At 38.9% G+C, this 24,823-nt stretch overlaps 1 protein-coding gene across 1 annotated transcript in view; it reads right to left on the reverse strand.

Annotated features, from left to right (window-relative positions):
* Window positions 1–24,823, reverse strand: part of LOC108141926 (tiggrin) — a 61,705-nt gene that overhangs the window by 23,395 nt on the left and 13,487 nt on the right. Inside the window, exon 3 of the mRNA XM_041708817.1 lies at window positions 19,569–22,837. Within this exon, the coding sequence (XP_041564751.1) occupies window positions 19,569–22,837 (3,269 nt within the window). The remainder of the gene's footprint in view (window positions 1–19,568; window positions 22,838–24,823) is intronic.

A 24,823-nucleotide genomic window follows, 5' to 3' on the forward strand; every position in this document is an offset into this window, starting at 1 on the left:
ACCAGCGTGACTAAAACGATCTGCACGATAAATAACATGACCATCACACGCAATAGGCAGATCACTAAAATCGGAAAAGACCAAATATCAAATAACATCAACGTTATACTATACAAATAAGCATCTAAATTCATCAAATTTCTTCATAATAATTTTTGCAGTAATATGAACAAACTTAATACTCTTTTATTGATTAACTAGGATTCCAATTAAACTCGCAGCTATGGAACTATCTATTTCAGTCTGGTCGAACATATTGAGAACCTACTGGGAAGCGCGCTCTAAAAAATGAGAACATCAAGATATGACATAAATCATATTATCACCGCAGCGGACATGCACAACGCCTCTGCGAGTGAAGTCTTCTGACAAAATTGTTTGCTTTTTAAGCTTCATAGCCTCTTTGAAAAATATTCATTTCTCTATTAAAAGCTGCTCAATAATATAGAGAGCAGCCAGTAAGTTTCGATGCAACTTAATTGGGTGATTTTTTCGTCGAAGTTTTACATTTTTATAATAACACAGAACAAATTTGTGTATTTCTGGCCCGGAAAATTTCCGTAAATTTGGGCAGCGAAAAACAAAGTTTGTTGTAGAGGATCTTCACTCTCTAGAATTCCGTGCATGCGTAAGTCGTAGGCCTAAGTTGCCATTTGCTGAGACGAAAGTTTGGCTTCTATCTCCCCCATTCCTTGTTTCAAAATGTTCAGTTCGCAGACCTCCACCTCCAGATTTGTAATACTCCTTCATCTTGTCCCTGATCTTGGATAAGGCCAGTTATTTTTAAAGTTGTTCTTCGAGACGCAAGTTCAGCGTCTCTAGCAGTTGAGGTGACGGCGCATCAGACATAGGCTCGTTGCTGATCCCGTTGCAGTTTTTGTTCTTGCTGGTTACAGCGTGTGTGTAGGGCAAGCGATTATGTAGAGGTCCAAAAGTTGTTGAAAACAAACACACAAGTGCAGATGACGGGTTCGATGCACAAAACATAACACAGGCAGGGTTCGAATTTTGGGATTTTTAAATTTTTTAAATCGTTTTTAAACTTTGAAAGGTTAGTGGCGATGCAGATTCACAATGTTCACCGTGAGAACAGGAAATTGTTCAAATTTTTCACCGAAGATTGTCCGTCCTAAAATACTACGTAAAAACTTGATTTTCTACCGATCTATTGAAAACTTGTAAACTTATGCTATACGATTTTGATACTGATTATTCTGCATTCAGGCAAGATCGTTTTAATTTTATACATTAGACCATAAAGCCAGACTCGGTCAAAAGCCTGTTAGCTTGCTCTATGTGCCGGTAAAACGTTGTGCTTTTTTTTATATACGGCGTTATGATCGTCAGAATGTATTTTTCCAATAGTTTTCAGAGACACGAGTGTTATCTAACGGGTCTGGCTTCGGTATCATTATGATTTTAGATTTTCTCCAAATTTTTGGGAAGTACAAAAGGCTTCAACTGCACAATTTGCGAGCTCAATTAGCACCGCCAGGAGACTTTTTGGGTTTCAATTGCAATTTTATTACTTTAGCAACTTTGCTTGGCAGAAACATAATTAACTCCGCTTATGTTTCAGTGATCGTTTCGTAGAACGTGTAACTTTGTATTTCAAAGTTATATTTACTTGTAAGGTAAGTGTCTGCTAGGAACATAACGTCTATGTGTTTTGTTCAGTAAGTTTTAAGTCTATGTCGGGAAACGCCGATGGCATTCCACAGCGATATTCGTAGGCAAGACAAGGCTTATTTGAGCTACTGAGATGCAAGCATCTTTTTCAATAGTTTTGATTTAAGGTTTTGCAAAGTAGTTTTCATGAATGACATAAAGTCATTAGACTTGGTTGACAAGTGATCATCATAGTTTCAATATTGCTCTGTGGCTGCTCCAAGGCTGGCTGAATGTATTCGGTTCTCAGCACTGCGTGAGTTGTTCTTGTTCTTATAGCACTGGCATAAGAGATTCTGTGGGTGGTGATTGAAGGGCCAATCGAGGGTCTGGCTACCGAAGAAAATTTCAGATGTGGTTTGCGATGTAAAGTGAACGTTTTGTGTTGTCTAGATAACGTACCGTTGTTGCACGATGAATACGACTTTTCAGATCATCATAGACAGGACAGTAAAGGCTGCTGTGTTATTTTTTCCACAATTACTACACTTTTTCATTAGAGACTTTTATTTGTTGGCAGGATAAGGTTTAGAGTCATGGCAGTCTCGACAAGCTAATCAGACTGGCCTCAGGGTGCGGTACGCTTGTGCATTGCACTGGACCTTTCCGTTTGTGGGCTCTTGTCTTACGGTTCGTTTTGCTTTAAAGTTCAGCTGTCTGGCTCCAGCTCGACTTTGAAAAGTAATTGTGGCTTTTTATTTCTGTTTATTATGATCATCACATTTTTGGTAAGGAATCATTTTTACTTTAAAGCCTCTGTGATTTCGTGATTTCGGGTTCTATTCCTTTTGGAATAACTTGCAATCCTTTGCAGCTTTTAAGTTGGTACGTATAGTAATTTTTTTTTTTAATCGTTTAGGATATTCGAAACGACTCGGAAATCTTCTTTTTTTATACCCTTGCAGGGGGTATTATAATTTCAGTCAGAAGTTTGCAACGCAGCGAAGTGGACATTTCCGACCCTTTAAAGTATATATGTCCGTCTGTCCGTCTGTCCGTCTGTCCGTCTGACCGTCTGACCGTCTTTCCGTCCGCCCGTTTCTACGTAAACTAGTCTATCAGTTTAAAAGCTATCTGCATGCAAATTTCCGAAATGTTGTCTTTCTATCGCAGGTAGTATAGAAAAAAATACAACAAAAAATTAGAAGTTCGCTGTTTTTTAATTTTTTTGTAGTTCTTCGAAATATAGTAATGGTTAAATATCTCAGATATTTAATCTCTCAATATAAAGCTACCATGGAAACAAAAAATATTAAACTATTTTTTTTATTTTATTTTATTTTTCCTTTTTATTTAATTTTTTAAAAAATTTTTTTTTGACTTATTAATAATAAGAAAAATTTTATTAAAATCGAAAAACGATATCATATAGCTGCTATAGGAACTATCGAATTGGGCTGCAAATCATCATAGCTTCAATGGTTTAAAACATGTACGCTGGCCAATCATAATATTAATAATATCAAGAATATTTAATTTTTGCAAAATCTGCAAGGGTATATGAACTTCGGTTGCCGAAGTTTGCTTCCTTTCTTGCTAAGTTTGAAGTTTAGTTTCACTTACATATCCTTTGGTAAATGAAATGAAATATCTTTCCCGACCAGCTCAACTACTTTGTTGAATAGGGCATTCGAGATCTTCTCCCTTTGCTTTTTGCTTTTTGTCCGTAGATATGTACGAAATTAAGCGTTATTTCGAGCTACGTAGAGTCGTGCTGATGTTGCTGTCTTACAGGATATTTTCATTGGTTTCATTGCCGGCCAAATACTGGTTTATTAGTTTTTCCGGGTTATGAGATTTGCGTTTTATTTTTGTTTTGTTTTTTATTAAAGTTTTAGAAGTGCGCTTACGAACACACTGGCAGAGCAATCGAAAAAACGTCTTCATGGGGAAATTTTATTTTGGCGATCTTTTGACGGAAGAAAAATGTGGAAAGTTTGTTAAACGAATCCACAGAATTAGTTATGCTAATATGTCTGAAGAATGGGTACGAACCGGTAAAAGCGTAGCCTGGGGATGATGATGGGGAACAACGTCTCTAACACCGCCGAAAAGTCACAGTGCCCTTTTTTGGCACTGTTGCATAATGTTAATGAGGAATCCAAGTTTTTAGACAAATTGTTCAATTGGGTGCCGAGTAATCTGCACCAACATTAAAACATTTGTTGTGACATGTCTACTCTTCCGTCCTTTTGAAAAAAAATTTTTTATGCAAAATAATTTTGAGTTAACCTAGTAGATTTTCAGACAATCTTGGTATTTTATCATTCTTAAAAAGTACTTAGAAACATGAAAAAATATTTAAAAAATATATGTCAAATACCCATATACGCTGTATAAAACCTGAGAGAAGGCTATAGTCCAGTTTCCCGACTTTTAGATATCGGTTACTCATCCAACAAACCTTAATATAAGTATGCTCACTACAAAACAATCGAAGTTTAGGTGGCGCCATCTGTCGAAGTTCGTAGACCACACTAGAAGCTTAGCTGGTCAGGAAGGCTCTCATACGGGTCTCACTAAAAGTGCTGGATAACAATTCAGTCCCTCCTCCAGACTGCACTGACGCATGCTTTTACCAAGGCAACGTCAAACCCTTTGCCTGTGAGGACGAGCGGTAGGCAGCCCTTTACAAGGCTTTGGTCGCGATGGTTAGTGAAGTGTACCCCGGAGCCAACCATGATGTCTGCGAAGTCGCTGATATCCGTCCAGACCCAGTGCCTGAGCGTGGATCCCAGCAGAACCTTCAGAGTTTATAAAAATTTTTCGCAAGGTTTAACGAGTAAAAGGTGGTTAAAACCGAGAAAAGGGAGAAGACCACCATGAACGTCAACACAGCAGTCTTGAAACGTCTGGCAGAGCAGAAGGCTGCGTATTTGTGACACGAACAAGCTAGCGGCCGACTACCGGGCGGCATGCGCGTCGTACGAACCACCAAGCGACGATGAAATTGAACCAGAGGAAGAGGCGAACAACGCGGGCTGCTTGTCAACTGATGCAGTGCTCACGGTGTTCCGTCAAATTTCCAAATAAATATTCCCTCAGAAAACTATCAGGTTATAGCTGGCGCCATCTGCCGAACTGCATTGACAACACTACAATCAAAGAACGTAAGCAGCTGAGCGATACTACCTTATGCAGAGCAGCGACAGAGCACACATGAACAGTAAAAACCACTGCAGAATATATTTCAAATATGCAGTGACGTCACAAAGAAAATATAAATTGCCAATAACTTCTAAAGATAAAGAACCAATAACTTTAAAGATATGACCGATACACACAAAAATGTCACAGAGGGACAATACAAACTTTTACGATTTGTCGGCATAAGAGTGGGCGTGGCTCCGTTTTGTAATATACTTGACCTGCGTAAAAATACTAGAATTGCATGCCAAATACCAAATCTCTAGCTTTTATAGTTTCCTAAATTTTGACGTACATACAGACGGAGATGGCTGGATCGACTAGGCTATTGATCCTGATCAAGAATATGGGTACTCTACTCATTTGAAAATAAAATGTTTTCGAGAAAATCTCGTTTAAAGCAATACAAGAATATTCTTATTTGACCAGTTATCTCGAGAAATAGTACGAGAATAGAATCGTACGATAAATATGTATCGTATCGAAAAATCCTTTTCAACACACATTCTACGCATACGTGACTTTGATTTTGTGTAATTTATAACAAATTCATTTACAAAAAAAAGCTAAGAAAGGTTTCCTTCAAAGTCATAAAAAAAGGAAATTAATCTAAAAAAAGGGTGGCACCCAGTTGCCGTATAGATTTTTTTCAATAATTATAATAACCATTAATTAACAATGTTTTTTTTAAAGAAATACGCCATACATAGTTTTTTTTGTTATTTGGTTTTTATGGGGGCGGTGGAAAGGCGTGGTCAAACAATATTTTTTCGAAATTCTACCTTAGTCTCCCAAAAATGGGTGCAAAATTTCAGAATTTTAGATTTATTTTTAAGAGTTTATGTTAAAGATTTTTTACTTTTGGACAATAGTGCTCTGGATGGTAGGGGATGTCCACTCCTTGTCTGACCACTGTTACATTGAGTTTACCATTAATACGCTATATCCTCACCCTGAAGAAATCACAAATTTATAGAAAAGCCCTAAACTTCTAGCCACTAACCTAAAAACCCTTCCTTCATATATTCCGAACACCCGGGAAAACTAGAGGAAGCAGTAAACATCATCACAGACACCAGCAATCGAACCATAAACCTACATGGCGGGCTACCATCCTAACGCACCTCAAAAAGGAGTGCAGACAACAATTTAGCAAGGTCAAACATTACATAACTGAAAATATCGTGAGTACTATAGGAAACTTAGCGTATACAAAAAAGAAATAGGACAGGCCAAGCGTAAAGAATGGGCTCGCTTTTGCAGTAGCATAGAGTCGACCACCGAGGCTCGGCTGAGGAAGATTTTATCTAAGTCCCCCACCACCACAGTATACCTAAAATATCCGTTAGGCAGGTGGACAAAGACCAGTCATGAAACACTAGAGCTGCTCCTAGACACTCACTTGCCTCCCAACCCTAAAGAGGCAACGACCCGTAATAGTTCGGACCTCATCGACGAGGAAAAAAAGTTTGACGGAAAATCATCTAAAAAATTAATTTTCTCCCAAAAGTATGCATTACTAATTTGGTGAGGAAAATGTTATAAAAATGGGTTTCAATGCAAAAAAAATGTTCACTATCAGGCCTGTTCCAGTTTTTACTTGTAAGTGAATTCGTTAACATTGACGGATTTCCCTTTAACATAATCAAATTTCCCTTGCTTGCGCAAATAGGGGAATTACTATTGGGGTAATAATATATTGGGGTAATAAAACAGCTGCCTTCCGCTACTGCTCTTTGATCTTTCTGATTAACATTTGGGCCGCTACTGTTTCTAATCTATGTGCAATATTGGTGCACACATTTAATGTCTAAAATCAGTCAAAAATCATTGGTAGCCAAAAATAGCAAATTCTACTTATTTTAAAAGCAGTGATGGAAACTGACCAACAAAAGTGTTGAACAGCTTGTATGGAAATCAGCTGTGTTGCCCAAAATAACTCAAAGATGTTGGTTTGATTTTAATAATGGTTTGGAACTTTTGGCAAAACCCGACGTTTAAGATGCAATGCTAATAATTTTAATTTGCCAGATCTGTCACCTTTCACAAACCCTCGGACAATGTCCACGTTCTCCTCCATAAACTTTATAAACATGACGTCTTGTTTGTTGTTCTTATTGTTCTTCCTCCTAATAAATTTAATTTTAAATAGAGAAAATATTGGTTATTCTTACTTAAATTTTGTATTTTAAATTCTGTGCGTGAATCAGCTGCTTGGCACCAGTGTTGCAAACTTTTCACAGGTAGTGTTCGGGACCAAAGTTGCCAAAGACGATGAAAAATTTTCCAATACAACACGCTTTGCACAATAAGTACATTACATTAAGGGGTAATTAGAACAAAAACACTTTTGAACTAAACTTAGATAACTTACACTTTTAATCATATAAAAGCAAACCGAAAAGCGCTTGCTAAAAATAAGTTCAAAGAAAATAATTAATATTAATAATATTAATTCTTAAAACATCATTGAATTTCATTTGCACTTTAAGTTATCGCAAAGTATTTCAAAATAATAAATTTTTGATCTTGCGGATCTAAATCCGTCAGCCAAATGCTCGACGAAAAGTTTCCGTGCGTTTTTTGCGGAAGTTAACAGAGAATTAACAGAGGATACGTTGATTCCGTGCCAATCTTTCAGAAGTTGAAATTGAAAAAGGTCTGGGAAATTCGAATCCGTGTGAATCTTTCGGAAGTGAAAACTGGAACAGGGCTAATTGCTAATATGGCACGATTGTTTTGACTGTTTACAGTAGTCCGTTTGGAAATATTTTTTGCTGCCAAAGACATGTTATTAAGTGTTATACTCTTTTTTAAAATTAAAGTAAAAAATTTTAGAAAATTATAAAAAAAAATGTTGTTTTCTAAAGTACCCTAATTATCCCGTTTATAATTAATTTGTGACCTTTTTTTGTTAAATTACAATTTGTTCTTTTCATATTCGGCACATTAAAGTGGTTTTCGTAGAGTGAGAGCTTTAAAGTTTCCATATTTGCTGGATAGTGGGATCATTGTGGTCTCAGCTCCGTATTCAAGATACTGCTGAAAGGCTTTGCCGGTGAACATGTTAAATGGGAGTCTTCCTCCTGCAATTATATTGCGCAGCCAGTGTAAGTCCAACTCAATTTTCCCAGAAAACTTGCACACTTAAAAAGCGTATTTTAAATTCTTAGCCAAATGTCTTGCTTATGCCGGAGTTCTAGATTTCAGGATTGTTGGATTTTTGGGTCTCCAATTTAACTTCTTAGGCGAAGGATTTTGGTGGCGCAACTTCTAAATGTGGATATGTATTGGTGCTTTTGCAATCATTTACTGTATAACTTTAATTTTCATATTGTATAATAACGGTTAAAAACTACAAATTACAGTTTAGCTTTTAATATAAAACATTAAAGAAAATTCGGCGAGCCGAAATTTACTCTATACTCATATGGATTCGAGATGATATAAAAACATATGGCAACATATTGCCCAAAAATAAGATAAATGCAAAATTTTTTAAAACAAAAAAGTTTATAAAATTTTTCCCGGAGATTCCTATAGCAGCTATAGGATATAGTCATCCGAAAGGCAAGATTTTTTAACATAATCAGCGTGTACTTAAAAAAAATACGATTTGGAAAGTTGTAAGATTTATCGGCATACAACCGGATATAGTCAAATATAGTCAACAAATTTTGATTAAATCTCAAGGGAGTGGTTCTAAACACTATGAACGTGAACACCTAGAATATAAATAAGCAAGAAAGAAAGCAAACTTCGGCAAGCCGAAGTTCATATACCCTTGCAGCTATCGCAAGAATTAAATATTTTTGAAAACATTAAAATTATGATTTACTTGCGTATATGTTTAAAAACATTGAAGCTATGACGATTTGCAGCATAATTATTTGATTGTTCTTTTATATATTTTTATTATTTGTATGGGAGCTATATGATATAGTCGTCTGATTTTGATGAAATTTAAACCATAATTCTGAAATATTTAACCATTGCTATATGTCGAAGAACTAAAAAAAAAAAATTAAAAAACAGCAAAGTTATAATTTTTTTCAATTATTTTTCCGATTGTTCCTATGGGAGCTATATGCTATAGTCGTCCGATTTTGATGAAATTTTAACCATAATTCTGAAATATTTAACCATTGCTATATGTCGAAGAACTTAACAAAAAATTAAAAAACAGCAAAGTTATAATTTTCTTTCAATTATTTTTCCGATTGTTCCTATGGGAGCTATATGCTATAGTCGTCCGATTTTGATGAAATTTTAACCATAATTCTGAAATATTTAACCATTGCTTTATGTCGAAGAACAAAACAAAAAATTAAAAAACAGCAAAGTTATAATTTTTTTTCAATTATTTTTCCGATTGTTCCTATGGGAGCTATATGCTATAGTCGTCCGATTTTGATGAAATTTAAACCATAATTCTGAATTATTTAACCATTGCTATATGTCGAAGAACTAAACAAAAAATTAAAAAACAGCAAAGTTATAATTTTTTTTCAATCATTTTTCCGATTGTTCCTATGGGAGCTATATGCTATAGTCGTCCGATCCGGCTCGTTCCGACTTATATACTACCTGCAATAGAAAGACAACTTTTTGGGAAAGTTTCATGCAGATAGCTTTAAAACTGAGAGACTAGTTTGCATATAAACGGACGGACAGACGGACAGACGGACGGACAGACGGACGGACAGACGGACATGGCTAGATCGACTCTACTAGTGATGCTGATCAAGAATATATATACTTTATAGGGACGGAAACGTCTCCTTCACTGCGTTGCAAACTTCTGACTGAAATTATAATACCCTCTGCAAGGTCAAAATTTTACATTTTACATTTATTTTTTTTATCTAATAATCGGAACACTCGACTATAGCGTTACTTCATGTTTTTATTTATATTGGCGATTGTTTCTTTAGGAGCTGTTTATATAGTCTTTTGACCCGACCCGAGTCGAATAATAAACTGGCTGCAATAGAAAGAATACTTTTGGGCAGTTTCATCAAGCTAGTTTAAAAGCTGAGTGACTTTAACGTAGAAACGGACGGACGGATAAAATTATAACTTTTTAAATAACTTGTGATCGGATTATCGGAATAATTGCATTGACGCGTAAACCAATCTAAAAACAAAAAAGGAAGCAAACTTCGGCAAGCAGAAGTACATATTACATATATATATATACTTGCAGCAATTGCAAAAACTAAATATTCTTGAAAACATTAAAATTAAAATAATTTAAGCAAAGTTATAATTTTTTTTTTATTTAGTTATTTATTTATTTTTTTTTTCGATTGTTCCTATGGGAGCTTATGATATAATCGTCCGATTTTGATGAAATTTAAACCGTAATTCTGAAATATTTAATCATTATTTTATCTCGAAGAACTAAAAAATTAAAAAACACCAAAGTTATAATTTTTTTTATGATTGTTTTCGATTTTAATAAACTTAAGAGCGCAGTTCTGAACTGTCAAATTATTAATAAGTCAAAAAGAATTTAAAAAAATATACAAAATAGAAAAATTACATTTAAAAAAAATGTATATATATATTTATTGTTTCTATGGGAGCTTATGATATAATCGTCCGATTTTGATGAAATTTAAACCGTAATTCTGAAATATTTAATCATTATTTTATCTCGAAGAACTAAAAAATTAAAAAACACCAAAGTTATAATTTTTTTTTATGATTGTTTTCGATTTTAATAAACTTAAGAGCGCAGTTCTGAACTGTCAAATTATTAATAAGTCAAAAAGAATTTAAAAAAATATACAAAATAGAAAAATTACATTTAAAAAAAATGTATATATATATTTATTGTTTCTATGGGAGCTTTATGATATAGTCGTCCGATTTTGATGAAATTTAAACTGTAATTCTAAAATATTTAACCATTACTAAATGTCGAAGAACTAAAAAAAAAATTAAAAAACAGCAAAGTTATATTTTTTTATTAATTTTTCAAATTGTTCCTATAGGAGCTATATGCTATAGCTATACTACCTGCAATAGAAAGACAACTTTTGGGAAAGTTTCATGAAGATAGCGTCAAAACTGAGAGACTAGTTTGCGTAGAAACGGACGGACAGACGGACGGACAGACGAACATGGCTAAATCAACTCGCCTAGTGATTCTGTTCAAGAATATATATACTTTATAGGGTCGGAGATGTCTCCTTCACTGCGTTGCATACTTCTGACTGAAATTATAATACCCTCTGCAAGGGTATAATGACTTCTTATTTGCTGCAGTTAAAAACAGCAAAGTATAATTTGTTATAATATGGTAGCTATATGCTATAGTGGTCCGATTTTAATGAAATTTAAACCGTAATTCTGAAATATTTAACCACTACTTTATGTCGAAGGACTAAAAAAAAATTTAAAAAAAGCAAAGTTATAGTTTTTTATCATCTATTTTTCCGATTGTTCTTATGGGAGCTAAATGCTATAGTCGTCCGATCCGGCTCGTTCCGAATTATATACTACCTGCAATAGAAATACAACTTTTGAGAAAGTTTCATGCAGATAGCTTTAAAACTGAGAGACTAGTTTGCGTAGAAACGGATGGACAGACGGACGGACAGATGGACAGAGGGACAGACGGACATGGCTAGATCGGCTCGCGTTGTGATGCTGATCAAGAATATATATACTTTATAGGGTCGGAAATGTCTCCTTCAAATTATAAAACCCTCTGCAAGGTTATAACAACTATAACATTTAGCTAGACCGGCCCCAACAGCACCAGTTTTCTTAATTTTTACTTATGCTCTGTCTCCTAAACCTTTTCATTTTTGTAAAATTTTTGTAAGTACATCATTTACCTTCGGCGATACTTTTCGTTTGGTGTATTTTCGTTTTGAGCGGACCATCCGCTTAAATGAAGATCATCTGACATGAACTGTCGTCCCCCACAAAAGAACCAACACCAGAAGCTAAGAGCGTGCAGCACCCTCACCTCCGCTAACAGTATTTCGTTCTGTTTCTCAGAAGTGTTTGGTGTGTTGCGATTGGTGGGCGTTAAAGTGGACGTGGCTTTGAAATAAACTTGCGCTGCATAGAAAAAACTAGAATCTACATGCTGCATCACAAACCTCTAGCTTTTGTAGTCTCCGAGATCTCGACATTCATAGAGACGGACAGTCGGACACACGGACAGACAGCGAAATGGCTAGATCGACTCGTTTATTCATCCTGATCAAGAATATATACACCTTATATGGACGGAATCGCTTACTTCTACCTGTTAAATACTTTTCAACGAATACAATGTACCCTTTTACTCTGTGAGTAACGGGAATACCAACCTGTAAACAAAGGCGGAAGGATATGACTTTTCATTAGAATGGCCATTAAACTAATGGGAAATTACCAACAAGTCGATATCGTCAAATTGTTGACATTTGGCAATTTAAGCTTTTTCTTGACAAATCAAAACGAAAAACAGGTGTCTAGACGCAGAGAAGCACGTCTGTCAAGTATAAACGGCTGTTCTGCTTCGTTGCACCTATTCCGATATTGATCGCGCACGTCTCCTATCGATATCGGAAAATACACAATAAATCAGAATAGCCGTTCATACTTCACAGACGTGCTTCTTTTCGTTTGAGCAGCTGTTCTTTGTTTGATTTGTCAACGAAAACCTAAAGTTGTTTGTTAAAAGTTGATAAAATTATTGAAAACAGACAGGAATTTAAACGATATCGACTTGATACTACTTTCTGTAGTACCCAATAATATGCCAAATATCGAATAAATATCTAGTAAACATCGGTAACAATCAAAATATCGTAGAATGAAGCAATTTTACGCAATTTTTACCCATCTTTCTAGCTACATCTACAAAAAATATGTACATAAAATGGTCTTAAATGGTCAATTTGTCGATAAAGTTCATGGGTTGCAAACAGCCGAGCCGAGCTGAGAGGAAATTCACTTTAGCTGAGGGTGGCGCCATTTTTTTTACAAAGAGAGAGCTAAAAACAATAACAAAAGAAATAAACTGAAAGTCAGTGTATGGAAATAGGATGGTGATGGAGAAAGTGGAAAGAGATGAACCAAGATGAAATAGTTGTCTCCTTAGTGCTAGCACATTCATCCCAAGTTGATACCAGGCTGGACCAGATCGAGGACCGGATAGAAAGAGGCTTATTGTGGCGAATTTAGACACAAATCAATGGAGTGCCGCAAGAGTAGGGAAGAAAAGCAAAATGTCGAAATACCAAACAGTGTGGCCCATGCAGGAGCCGAATGGGTGCCAAATGATCTTTGCGACAAACTGGCTGGAAACAGATTTTTAAACTTGGCAGTTCTAATATTGATAAAAGTAACATTGGCAGATACAAATATTGGCAGCTTTGAATATTTTTGAAATAAAACTAGATGTTTTATTTATGGTAGTGATGGGTAATTACCTAAAGCACGACATTATGATAGGATTGCGTAGAGTAGAACAAAGGAAATCAAATGCCACACATATAATATTTATAACAAAATCAGATTTCTGAAGAGTCCAAAGCCGTAAGTAAAGTGGTTGCAGTTCGTGTTGACATAGAAACGGTCACAGATCATAAGCTAATAGCTGAAGAGCAGCGTGACGGGTATAGTGAGATGCAATGTGACAAAGCCAGGATTGTGTTTCGCAAAATTGAGAGAAATGGCAATCCTCGCTGCCTTCCTGTAATTCCGAGAGCTTTTAGCTTTTCGGTTATTAAGTGTACGTGGTTGTAATGCATCATGTATGTCAAAAACCCTAAACAAAGTTTATGAACAATATTGGTTTGAAAGCATGTCAAAGTCTATCCAAAAGTTCGTGGAAAAATGTATAATTTTCAAACCCTCGTCATGCAAGGTACTTATGGAAACGCACCCCATATGCAAGGAAGAAACTCCTTGGCTTACTAAATACATAGACGTTAGACAAGTTTTTTTTTTTTTTTTTTTTTTACTTATGCATTTTATTTATTGAATCTTCTCTGAATTGAGACTAACAATAAGTATATAAAATCTTAAATTAAAAAGCTATATCTGACAGTCAAGTTGACTGACGCGGGATGTAAGGGCTCTAATAACTATTGCTGAGCTGGAAGGTCATTTCGTTGCAATCGGGTCCGGTTGGAAACCCTGGCTGAGCCCCTGGCGAGCTGGTTTGGATGAGAAGTTAGCTTGGTGTGGTAGGACGCCTTTTGTTTTGAAATTTCATCTTTTACGGGTAGAATGCCCAGATCTCTGTGGATGTTGTCGTTCCGAACATACCAAGGTGCCCCAGTGATAGTTCTCAGGATTTTTGATTGTGCTCGCTGGATAATGTCAATGTTACTGCTGCTCGCGTTTCCCCACAATTGGGAGCCGTAAGTCCAGACTGGCTTAAGCGTTGAATTGTAGAGCAGAACCTTGAAGTCCAGGCAGAGGGGGGAGCGAGCGTTTATGAGCCAATGGAGGTTATTGGATTTTAGTTTTAGATGAATTTTCTTAGCTTCGATATGTCTCCGCCATGTAAGTCTTCTGTCAAGGTGGACGCCAAGGTACGTTACATCGTCAGCTTGTGGAAGTGGCGTGTTATTCAGAGTTAGCGGGGGACACGTTTGTCTGTTGAGAGTGAACGTTATGTGTTTACACTTTTGCGCATTTATTTTTATACGCCAGTCTGATAACCACCTCTCCACTACAACGAGATGATCAGCTAGTTGTGCTGTTGCCTGAATTGGGCATTTGGACCGACTTAAGATCGCGGTATCGTCTGCGAATGTAGAAGTAGTTAGCCGCTCGTTCGTGGGAATATCTGCGGTGTAAAGGAGAAATAGAGTTGGACCAAGGGCGCTACCTTGAGGAACTCCAGCCTCTATCGTGTAATCGTCGGATATTGTAGTGTTGCATCTCACGGCGAAGGCTCTGTTGTAAAGGTACGATTCAAGTATCCTGTGAGTGTTTTCCGGTAGTAACGTTCTGATTTTATGCATAAGGCCATCGAGCCAGACTCGGTCGAAAGCCTGCGCAACGTCAAGGAATACCGCACTGCAGTATTCCCGAGACTCGAATGCTGTTCGTATTTCTGTTGTTAATTTGTTAACTTGCTCTATTGTTCCATGGCTTTCTCGAAAGCCAAATTGATGCGCCGGAATAATGTTGTGCTCTTCCAGATATGGGATTATGCGTGTCAAAAGGCATTTTTCGAACAGTTTTGACAGACACGAGAGTAAACTTATCGGTCTATATGAGGCAGGTATTGTGTGATCTTTTCCTGGCTTTGGGATCATTATGATTATCGACTTTTTCCATTTTTTTGGGAAGTAGCCAAGTCGTGTAATCCCGTTAAATAGTTTACAAATTACCTCAACCGCACAGTTTGGGAGTTCAATTAGCATCTTAGGAGTTATTAGATCACCACCTGGGGCCTTTTTTGTTTTTAATCGCTCGCTGATGACTTTTGCAACTTCGTTTGTTTGGAACAGAATTGGCGCCGTCTCAGTTCCACCTCGAATTGGCGGCGACGGTAGTGTGAATGAATTATTTGTAGGGTTTGGCTGAAAAACATTTCGAAGGTGTAAAGCAAATGTACAGGCTCTGTCTTTGTCGCTTCTGGCCCAGCTGCCTGAAGAGTCTCTTACGGGAATTACTGTTTCAGCCGGCGCACTTAGATTAGGGTGGGCCCTCCACAGGGGATGCTTGGTGCTGGTGGGTGAAAGTTTCTCAATGTACTGGCGTTGTGCTTTTTCTTCTTCGTGCCTTAGAGCCCTGGTAAGTCTGCGACCAGCTTCCTTAAGACTATGTTTTGAGGATGGCGATCTGCTGGTTTGCCAAGCACGCCTCAAACGTCTTTTCTCCAAAACAAGCTGTTCGATTTCAAGGTTAGTTTTGTGTTGGTGTGTGTGCCCATCCCTCCCTTGCGGCGTAGAGACTTTGGCTGCTGCGACGAGTACAGACTCCAGTGCATTGGCATAGCAGTCGATGTCCTCCTTGAAGTTGAGCTGTGGAATTAGTTCGATGTGGGAACTTACGTACTTTTTGAACTTTAGCCAGTTGGTTCGATGCGACGTCAGCCTGCAAGGGTGCTCGATTAATTCCGGGCTTTGAAGAAGAGTTATTAGCACTGGTCCGATGATAGATCCAAAAGCGATTTTGCAGATATTAGATTGCGGGAAATATTTTTTGTCACAGCAAAATCAATTAAATCAGGTAGTTTTCTAGGATCTGTTGGCCAGTATGTAGGACTGCCTGGTGAAACGTAGTCCAGTTTGTTGCATGTTTTGATGAGTGCATTATATAGTTGCCTTCCTTTTGGGGGTAACAAGGCGGGATCCCCAGTGTGTGTGCTTGGCGTTGTAATCACCTGCTGCTATGAATCGCTCTCCAAGTGAATTGTAGAAGTCCATGAATTGGTCTGTAAAGCGGGGTGGGCAGTAGACAGCGGCAATGGCAAGGTTGCTGGTGCCCAACTGTAATTTTATCGATGTAGCTTGCAGATAATTTTTTGCAAACCGTTGGTAAAAGTGGTGTTTGATACGGTCTCTTATTAAGATGCCGGCTCCGCCATGTGCTTTACCGTCTGGATGATCGGTGCCGTAGAACGTGTATCCTCGTATTTGAAAGTTATATTTGCTGGTGAGATGCGTTTCTGCCAGCAACATAACGTCGATGTGATTTTCGTACAGAAATTTAGTTATTTCAGGTATATGGCGTGAAACACCATTGGCGTTCCACAGAGTTATTCGGAGGCTAGGCATGATTTATTTGGACTGCTGAGCTGCAAGCATTTGTAACAAGATATTTTGGTTTTGCATTAGAGTTTGCATGGTGGTTTTGATGAAGGACATAAATTCCATCATATTTTGTTGCAAAGTTATCATCATAGTTTCCATGTTACTTTGTGGCTGTCCCATGGCCTGCTGTATGTTATCAGTTTTCGGCTCTATGTGAGCTGTGCCTGATCTTAGAGCACTGGCGTAGGAAATGCTGTTGGTGGTAATTGAAGGGCCAAATGATGACCTGGCTGCTTTTGCGAAGAAAACTTCGGGTGTCGTTTGTGATTTCATGTAAATGTTCTGGCGTGCCGTTGTCGCTCTTTGCATCCGACTTTTCATCTCCTTGTAGACTGGACAGCCTCTGTAGTTTGCTGTGTGGTTTCCTTGGCAGTTTACACACTTTCTAGTGAGAGAGTCTCCCTTGTTGGCAGGGCAGGGTTCGGAGCCGTGGCAGTTACCACAAGCTACACAAACTGACCTGAGGGTGCAGTAAGCCCTGGTGTGTCCGTATTCCTGGCAGTTTGTACATTGCACTGGCCCGTTCCGTTTGTGCGGCTCTTCAACTGTGATCCTACGGTGCAGAAGGTACTGCAACTTGTAGATCGGGTGCACTGCGTTTTTTTTCAAAGTTCTGCTGTCTGGCTCCAGCTCGACCTTGAAAAGGGGTTGCGGCTTCTTGTTTTTGTTCATAATGTTTATAACATTTTTGGCGCAAAAACCGTTTTCTTTTAAAGCCTCTATAATTTCAGAGGGGGTCACATCGGGTTCTATTCCCTTGAGGACAACTTGTAAGCCCTTGCAACTTTTCAGCTGGTACGTGTAGTAATTCTTTTTGGCATTGTTTAGGTACCTCGACACTACTCGGAAATCATCTTCGGTTTTGGTTTGAAGTTTGGTTTCGCTTATGTTCCCTTTCATAAGCGGAATAACATGAAAGTTATCCTTCCCGACAAGCTCAACTATTTTATTTACTAGGACGTTAGAGATCTTCTCCCGAATAAAGATAGGTGGGGGCTTTAGTTTCTTTGGGGCTAATTCTTCGTACTCTGTTTCAGGCTCCGCCAGAATGGAAAATCTATTTTCATTTAATGGCCCGAGATTTTCAGTGCCTTTGTTGGTACGGTTTATTTTGGGCATATTGCCGTCAGATTTTTTTGGGGGGGTTAGCTTGCGCTTGGAAATATTAATATAGCGATCCATGCCTGTCTGCGTGGCCGAACCCGCTTGCGGAATTGTAATTTTTCCTACCGTAGCTTTGTTTTTGCCGTTTGACCCGATTTTTGCACTTGGTTGTGTTGTTGCTTTAACCGCTGCAGAAGAAGAGAGTGGAGTCGTTATTGCATTGTTGGCGACAGAGACCGTTGTAGTTGACGTAGTAGTTGCTGTTGTTGTTGCACTAGGTGGCAGAAGCTCGGTTGGAGTTTTGCATTGCTCACACCATGTTGTTTGTGCGGTGAAAAGCAGGGCGGGAGAGCAAGAACTAGCTCTCTGGTTTTCGGCGGTCAGTAAACTTGCACTTTCTTGCACTTTCGGTTCTAGAGTATTACTCGTGAACGAGAAATAAGCATTGTTTCGGGCCAAAGAGAGACGACGTTTGTCTTGCTCACTCTGAATTTTTTCACGGGCTTCGTCTTGCTGTTTTTGGCGTTGAGTGCGCTGATCCACTTTCTTACTCATTTATTGATAGAGCGTAATATTAATTAATTAATTAACTAAAACTTTAGTTTACGATATGCGAATTAGCATCGCGAATCGCAAAACCACGCGTTTATAAATTTTTCCGAACGTTTACGACTCAGTGACTTATTGTTTTTCCGGAGCGTTAAGAAAACACGTCTACACGCGACCGAATGCATAAGCAGAATGACAAGTTAGACAAGTTGAGTGGCAATACCAAGTATGTTTATCTATATTATACCGAAAGTTGTCTAAGGTAGAAGCTTTACTAGTGCAGTGTTCCCCGTTGTTTTTTTATTAAATGAAATCGATTTACATTTGATAGCTATAGAGGTAAGTAAAAAAACGGCCAAAAGGAGCACGTGGTGAGCGCAAGGAGACAAGCGAATGTTTTCAGCAGGATACACTTAAACACGTCAGTTAGAATTGAGTTGTACAATAAACTAGGTTACTAGAGGTTCTGATTGAAGAGGCGGCAAGACGCTTAGGCATGTTGCCGATGGTATGATGAAAGATAGATTGTAAGGAAGGTAGAGCAGAAGCTAAAGATAAGTATAAGAATGCCAAATATAACTGGAATAGGGTTGATCAAAATAAGTTCAAAGTTTTAAGGCATAGGATTGGCGATTATGTTTTCCTACGAATTAAAGATCGACACTACACAAAATTGGCTTCTAATTTTAAGGGAAAGGTTTTTTGTTATTCAATTTCTTGATGGTCACCTTTAGCTGTTACAATCACTGACTAGTAAGAGAACATATAAAAAGGCCCATGAGAGTTAAAGAAAATTATCAGATAAGCAAATTGTTTCTGAGTTAATTGAAGATAATGACGTAGTTGAAATATACATTGGTAAAGAATGGATATCGGTCAAGAGATGCACAGAAAATCACACACAGTGTTTAGTTTGACATATCGCCACAAAAAGTTGGCAAGAACCTATGTTGTGATAAATTTTAATAGACAAATGGTTGGACTTGCGCAGAAGAGCTTCTTTCTAGAGAAAGATATCCTGTAAAACTGTCATTTAAGAACAGGATAAGTTTTACTAGGTTTTCGAACAGAAGAAAAATCATAATACTTAACGTCATGTTCAGCCTTATGAGAGTTTCTGTATGAACTAATTTCAAAAGTCAGTGATTGTGCTCAAATGTACCAATGAAATAAGGTTGTTATAATTTACTGATGAAAAGCTTACTAATTTTATTTAAAAATATGAAAATCTTAATACTGCTCTTTAAAGATCTTACAATGTTTTTCACAAAAACATTTTACCCACTTAACCCAGAATAAAACTGAAGGGAAACTGACCTTTTCTTGGAACTGCTCCAAAGTTGTGTTAGAGTGCTGCTGGAGTAGCGATAGGACTCGTTGCTGCTCAATACGCTGCCATGCAGTCAGTTGCTCAATGTTGAGTTTTCCCTGCTGCTTCAGTCGATCGATTTCGCTATGAAGCCATTTCTCAATATCCTCGACTGAGGTGTGGTACTGGAATGCCATTGTCTGCATGTGTTCACGATCCTTCTCTAGCTCGGTTCTCAACTCCTCGGCACTCCATAGCTTGTTTTCTTTGATTAGGGACTCTAGACGCTCGCGCTCCGCCAGCTGCCAAGAGGTAAGATTGTCAATCTGAAGCTGGCCCTCGTCCCGCATGCGCGCCAGCTCCTGCTTCATCCAGGTTTCGATATCCTCCACCTGGACGCTGTACTGGCGGGCCAGACGCTCAAGGAGCTGACGATCTTGTTTAAGGCGAGCCTCCAGTTGCTCAGTGGACTTGTACTGCTGCTGGGCCAGATTCCTTAGGTGCAACCGCTCCACCTCCTGCCAATTGGTCAGCTTCTCACTTGGCTTTAAAAGGCCCATGCCGATAAAGCGCTGCTCTTCCTTCTTAACAAACTGTTCTATTTCCTCGATCTGCAGGTTGTGCTGCATGGCCAAATTCTGTAATTGGGTACGGTCCTTAAGCAGCCACTTGTGAAATTCTTCGACGGTGAAGTCGCGGTCCTGTACCATGTTGGTGAGGTTGCCACGCCACTCTAGCTGCCAGTTCTTCAATTTCTGCATCTCAATCAGCCCCTGGTCCTGCAACTTTTGGATCTGCTGCTTAGTCCAGCGCTCGATCTCCTCTACACGTACTTGGTACTGTTGGGCCAAGCTGTAAAGGTGAGTCTGGTCCTTCCCGATCCTTGACTCTATCTCGTCGATGGATAAATTATTCTTGTTAATAAGGTCCAGGAGTCGCTGGCGCTCGATCTTTTGCCAGTTGCTGAGCTGTGTTTCCATACTCAACTGACCCTCGTGTTGGAGTCGTTCGCCCTCTGACTTGATCCATTGCTCTATCTCAGATACCTTGACATTATAGGTGTTGGAGAGTTCTTGCAAGCGTGCCCGGTCAGCTAACATCTTGCGCTCAAACTCGTCGACCGAGTATTTATTTTGCTGCACCAGCAACGAGATCTGGGCGCGCTCAGTTTGCTGCCAGTCTTTCAGAGTTTCCGCTTTGACCAGTCCCTCACTCTGGAAACGCAACAGCTCTTTCCTTAGCCATTCTTGCATGTCTTCGACGCTGATCTTGTACTTGTCTGCTAGCTTAAAAAAGTGTTCCTGATCGTTTTTGATCTTAGTCTCCAGCTGCTCCACAGTCAAAGAATTGTGTTGCACAATGGCCTGAAGGCGGTCACGTTCCTTCTGCTGCCAACTCTTCAACTCTCGCTCCACCTCCTTTATCAAACCCTCTGACTGCAGCTTCTTCAGCTCGCTCTTGATCCACTGTTCGATCTCCTCCACCTTAACCTTATAGATGCGCGCCATCTCCTCCAAATGACTGCGATCGTTGACAATGGAGTTACGGAACTCCTCAATGCTCAGCTCGTTTTGACCAACGATATCGCGCAGGTTGTTGCTTACGCTGGCCTGCCAGTCCTTAATATGATCTTCCAGTTGCTGCTGTCCTTGCATTTGAAGACGTCGCAATTCTTGATGTTGCCATTTCTCTAGCTCCTCAACGGTCACTTTATACTTAGTGGCCAGATTCTGCAGGTAGTTCTTATCTTGGTATATCCGTTGCTGCATATCACTCACAGAGCCGCGGTGTTGTGTGAGTATGTGCTCAAGGCGCGAGCGCTCCGAGCGCTGCCAAGCAGTGATCTTGGTAACCTGATCGTTTTGATCCTTAATTAGGCCACCGATTCGTGCCACCTCACCGCGGAGCCACTGCGTTTGGCCTTGCATGTCATCCTGGTACTTGATCGAAAGGTTCTTCAGTCGTTGTTGGTCGGTTATAATCGAGTTTTGGAGAGCGGCAATAGTGGCATTGTGCTGACGTATTAGTGCCTCCAGACGCTGTTGCTCCACAGTGTTGTCCTCAGATTGGGAACTTGTCGAAGGGAAGTTATAGGTGATCTGTGGAACTGATGGTACTTGCGGTAACAGCGACTTGTTCTGGTTGAAGTGCATGTAAAGGCGTTGCAACTCTTCGCGCTGCCACTGCTGTAATTGGTTTTTACTGATGCCGTGCTGTTGGGCCGTCTGGGCAAGCTTGCGGTCGTTTTCAATTTGCCAGCGCCTTATTTCCTCTGCCGTAAAGCCGTTTTCTTGAATCAGCCAGTCCCAACGACTGCGCTCCTGCCTTTGCCAGCCGCCTATGTCCTCAACCTGCGGCTCGTTCTGCCCCTGAAGACCCTGGTAGCGGGCCAGTTCATGGCGGTGAAACTCCTTTAGCATGGGCAAACTTATCTGATAGCGTTGAACAACGCCAAGAAGGCGCTCCTCCTGCTGCTGCTGCCAGTCGTCAAGTCGTTGCGGCGTGGTCAGAAACCAAAAGAGCCTCTCACGCTCCTCGCGCTTCCACTCTTCGTCCCGCGGAATCTGCATATGAACGAAGGGCTGCTGCCTATCGAAAACTAAATTGCCAGCTTTCCAGAGCTGTTGAGACTCGGAACCTCCTACGGTAATAGGTCCGTTCGGATTCGATGAAATAGTTTTGTTAAAGTTGTGAACTAACACGGTTGTGCTGGTTCCGGGCGACGCAAGGGCCATCTGATTGAAGACGCTGTTGTTCAACTGACTATCCACATTAACCACTGAGTTGTAACCGACAACGCTTGGTTCCATGTTCCCCCTTACCCAGTCTTGGAAGGTCTTCTTTCGCGTAATGGTGGTTGTAGTTCTGCTAAGCGGAAGAGATGTCATGTCATTGCCTAGGAATCCACGGTTCAGTTGAGCAGAGGCACCGTAGCCTGACAGCCTTTTGGCCTCAGTGCAGTTACGGTGCACCACGTAGGTCTTGCCATCTATAACCTTAACCTCGGCGGGATACGCGTAGTTTTTCACCTCGTCAAATCCACTTAAGTCCATGGGTTGAAAAGGACCAAGGCCCACTGTCTGTTGCAGGTTGGCGCTTTTACCTCCAGCGTAGCGCTCCAGCAGTTCTGCTGCCTTTGCTTCAAAGAAGTTGGGCTGCGCTATGGTACCATACATAATCATGCCTTGGCGCATGTCTGCAACCAGCTTCTGACTGATTTCTGTACTCAGGACTTCCAGTTGGGCGGCGCTCATTCCGGTAAGGTCTAAAATAGAAGCTGAAAAAGCAGAACTAGTTAGAGCATATTGAACGGCTGAACTCGGATAAAAAGACTATAAAATAACAAGACCAAATACTGCTGATTAATAAATATAAAAACAAGAAAGAAAGCAAACTTCGGCAAGCCGAAGTTCATATACCCTTGCAGATATTGCAAGAATTAAATACCTTTGAAAACATTAAAATTGCGTATATGTTGAAAAACATTGAAGCTATGATGACTTGCAGCTCAATTATTAGATAGTTATTTTGTATATTTTTATTATTTCCATGGGAGCTATGTGATATAGTCGTCCGATTTTGATGAAATTTAAACCTTAATTCTGAAATAATTAACCAATACTATATGTCGAAGAACTAAGGAAAAAATTAAAAAACAGCTAAGTTATAATTTTTTTTCATTTTATTTCCGATTGTTCCTACGGGAGCTATATGATATAGTCGTCCGATTTTGATGAAATTTAAGCCGTAATTTTGAAATATTTAACCATTACTATATTTCGAAGAACTAAAAAAAAAAATGAAAAACAGCAAAGTTATAATTTTTTTTTATTTATTTCCGACTTATATACTACCTGCAATAGAAAGACAACTTTTGGGAAAGTTTCATGCAGATAGCTTTAAAACTAAAAGACTAGTTTGCGTAGAAACGGACGGACAGGCGGACATGGCTAGATCGACTCGCCTAGTGATGCTGATCAAGAATATATATACTTTATAGGGTCGGAGTTGTCTTCTTAACTGCGTTGCAAACTTCTGACTGAAATTATAATAAGCAAACGTGGTAACTTACTTATAATTGCAAAATTTTGGGATAATTTGGTAGACAGTTATAATACTAGTAAGCTGTTACTTTACAAATTCCTTTAAATGAATTCATAATTGAACATAATTAATTTCATACACATTGAGATATAGTCAGATCTTATATTCTTACTAATTTAGCTTACTGGGGACGGACAGAACAATTCAAAATAAATACGAAACTAAACATTTCTAATACAAACACCTATTTCTTGCTGTCAAAGTTCTAGACTGCTTCTTATACAATATAGACCAGATAAACTTGTCATACAAGCAATCGGTTTTCCCTGCGATTGTAATTTTTTGGAATGAAAAAAAGTTACTAAATGCTTTAAAGGTGTTTAAAGGCATAAAAACAAAGGATTGCTTTGATTGAATCAATCCAACATAGCTGCGAAATGCCTACTTATCTTCTTTATCTGGCTTCTCAAATCAGCTGTCATTTTGTCGAACCGAAATAGCCTTGACTGAGAGTTCGGGTCTCTGTTAATGTTAGCTCTCACATAATAATGGTTTTAAGATTGGCAAAGAGTCCGTAGAAAAAAGATGGTATAGACTATTATAGGCATAACTGGCTAACTGGTTTGGGTATTGACAATTTGGTTTTATAAATGAATAAATATTATTAACTTAAAGTAATTAGGTTGATTTTAAGAATCTGTTGACTTTATTTGGTTGTAGTAGGAACGCTACTCATTTTTTTAAGATCAAGACATGTTACACCCCTGTGAACTTATAGCACATATCCAAGCTTATATGTATATTGTGGACCTACTGTATTATAGTAGTCTTGCAGACACCTAAGTTTATATTTTCTCATGTTACACTCTCAAAGGACGTGCCGTTTGAGTAAAGATTGAAGAATGGCGGCAGAAAAAGGAAAGGCTGCTACTAGTGAGGTCTGTTTGTTGTGTGCTGTCTTGAAAAGCGAATCTAACTTTGCGGAAAAGTCAGTTGAGACGATTGACAGTTAAATAAATAATAACACAACAAGGAATAAAGATCATACACCTGACCAATACCTTACAGTGTTGGACCTTGCCCTTCCGGAACCAAGTGGAAATGATCAAGCCAATGTAAACTCCAATGGCATTGGTCGAAAAGGCACCTGACATCTTGCCGAAAGCAAATCCTGATTGCAGAGCAGACGTCACATATTGGTGTACAACCGACCTTAAAG

This window comes from Drosophila elegans, unplaced genomic scaffold (assembly GCF_018152505.1).
Source record: "Drosophila elegans isolate 14027-0461.03 unplaced genomic scaffold, ASM1815250v1 contig_397, whole genome shotgun sequence".
Taxonomy (NCBI): domain Eukaryota; kingdom Metazoa; phylum Arthropoda; class Insecta; order Diptera; family Drosophilidae; genus Drosophila; species Drosophila elegans.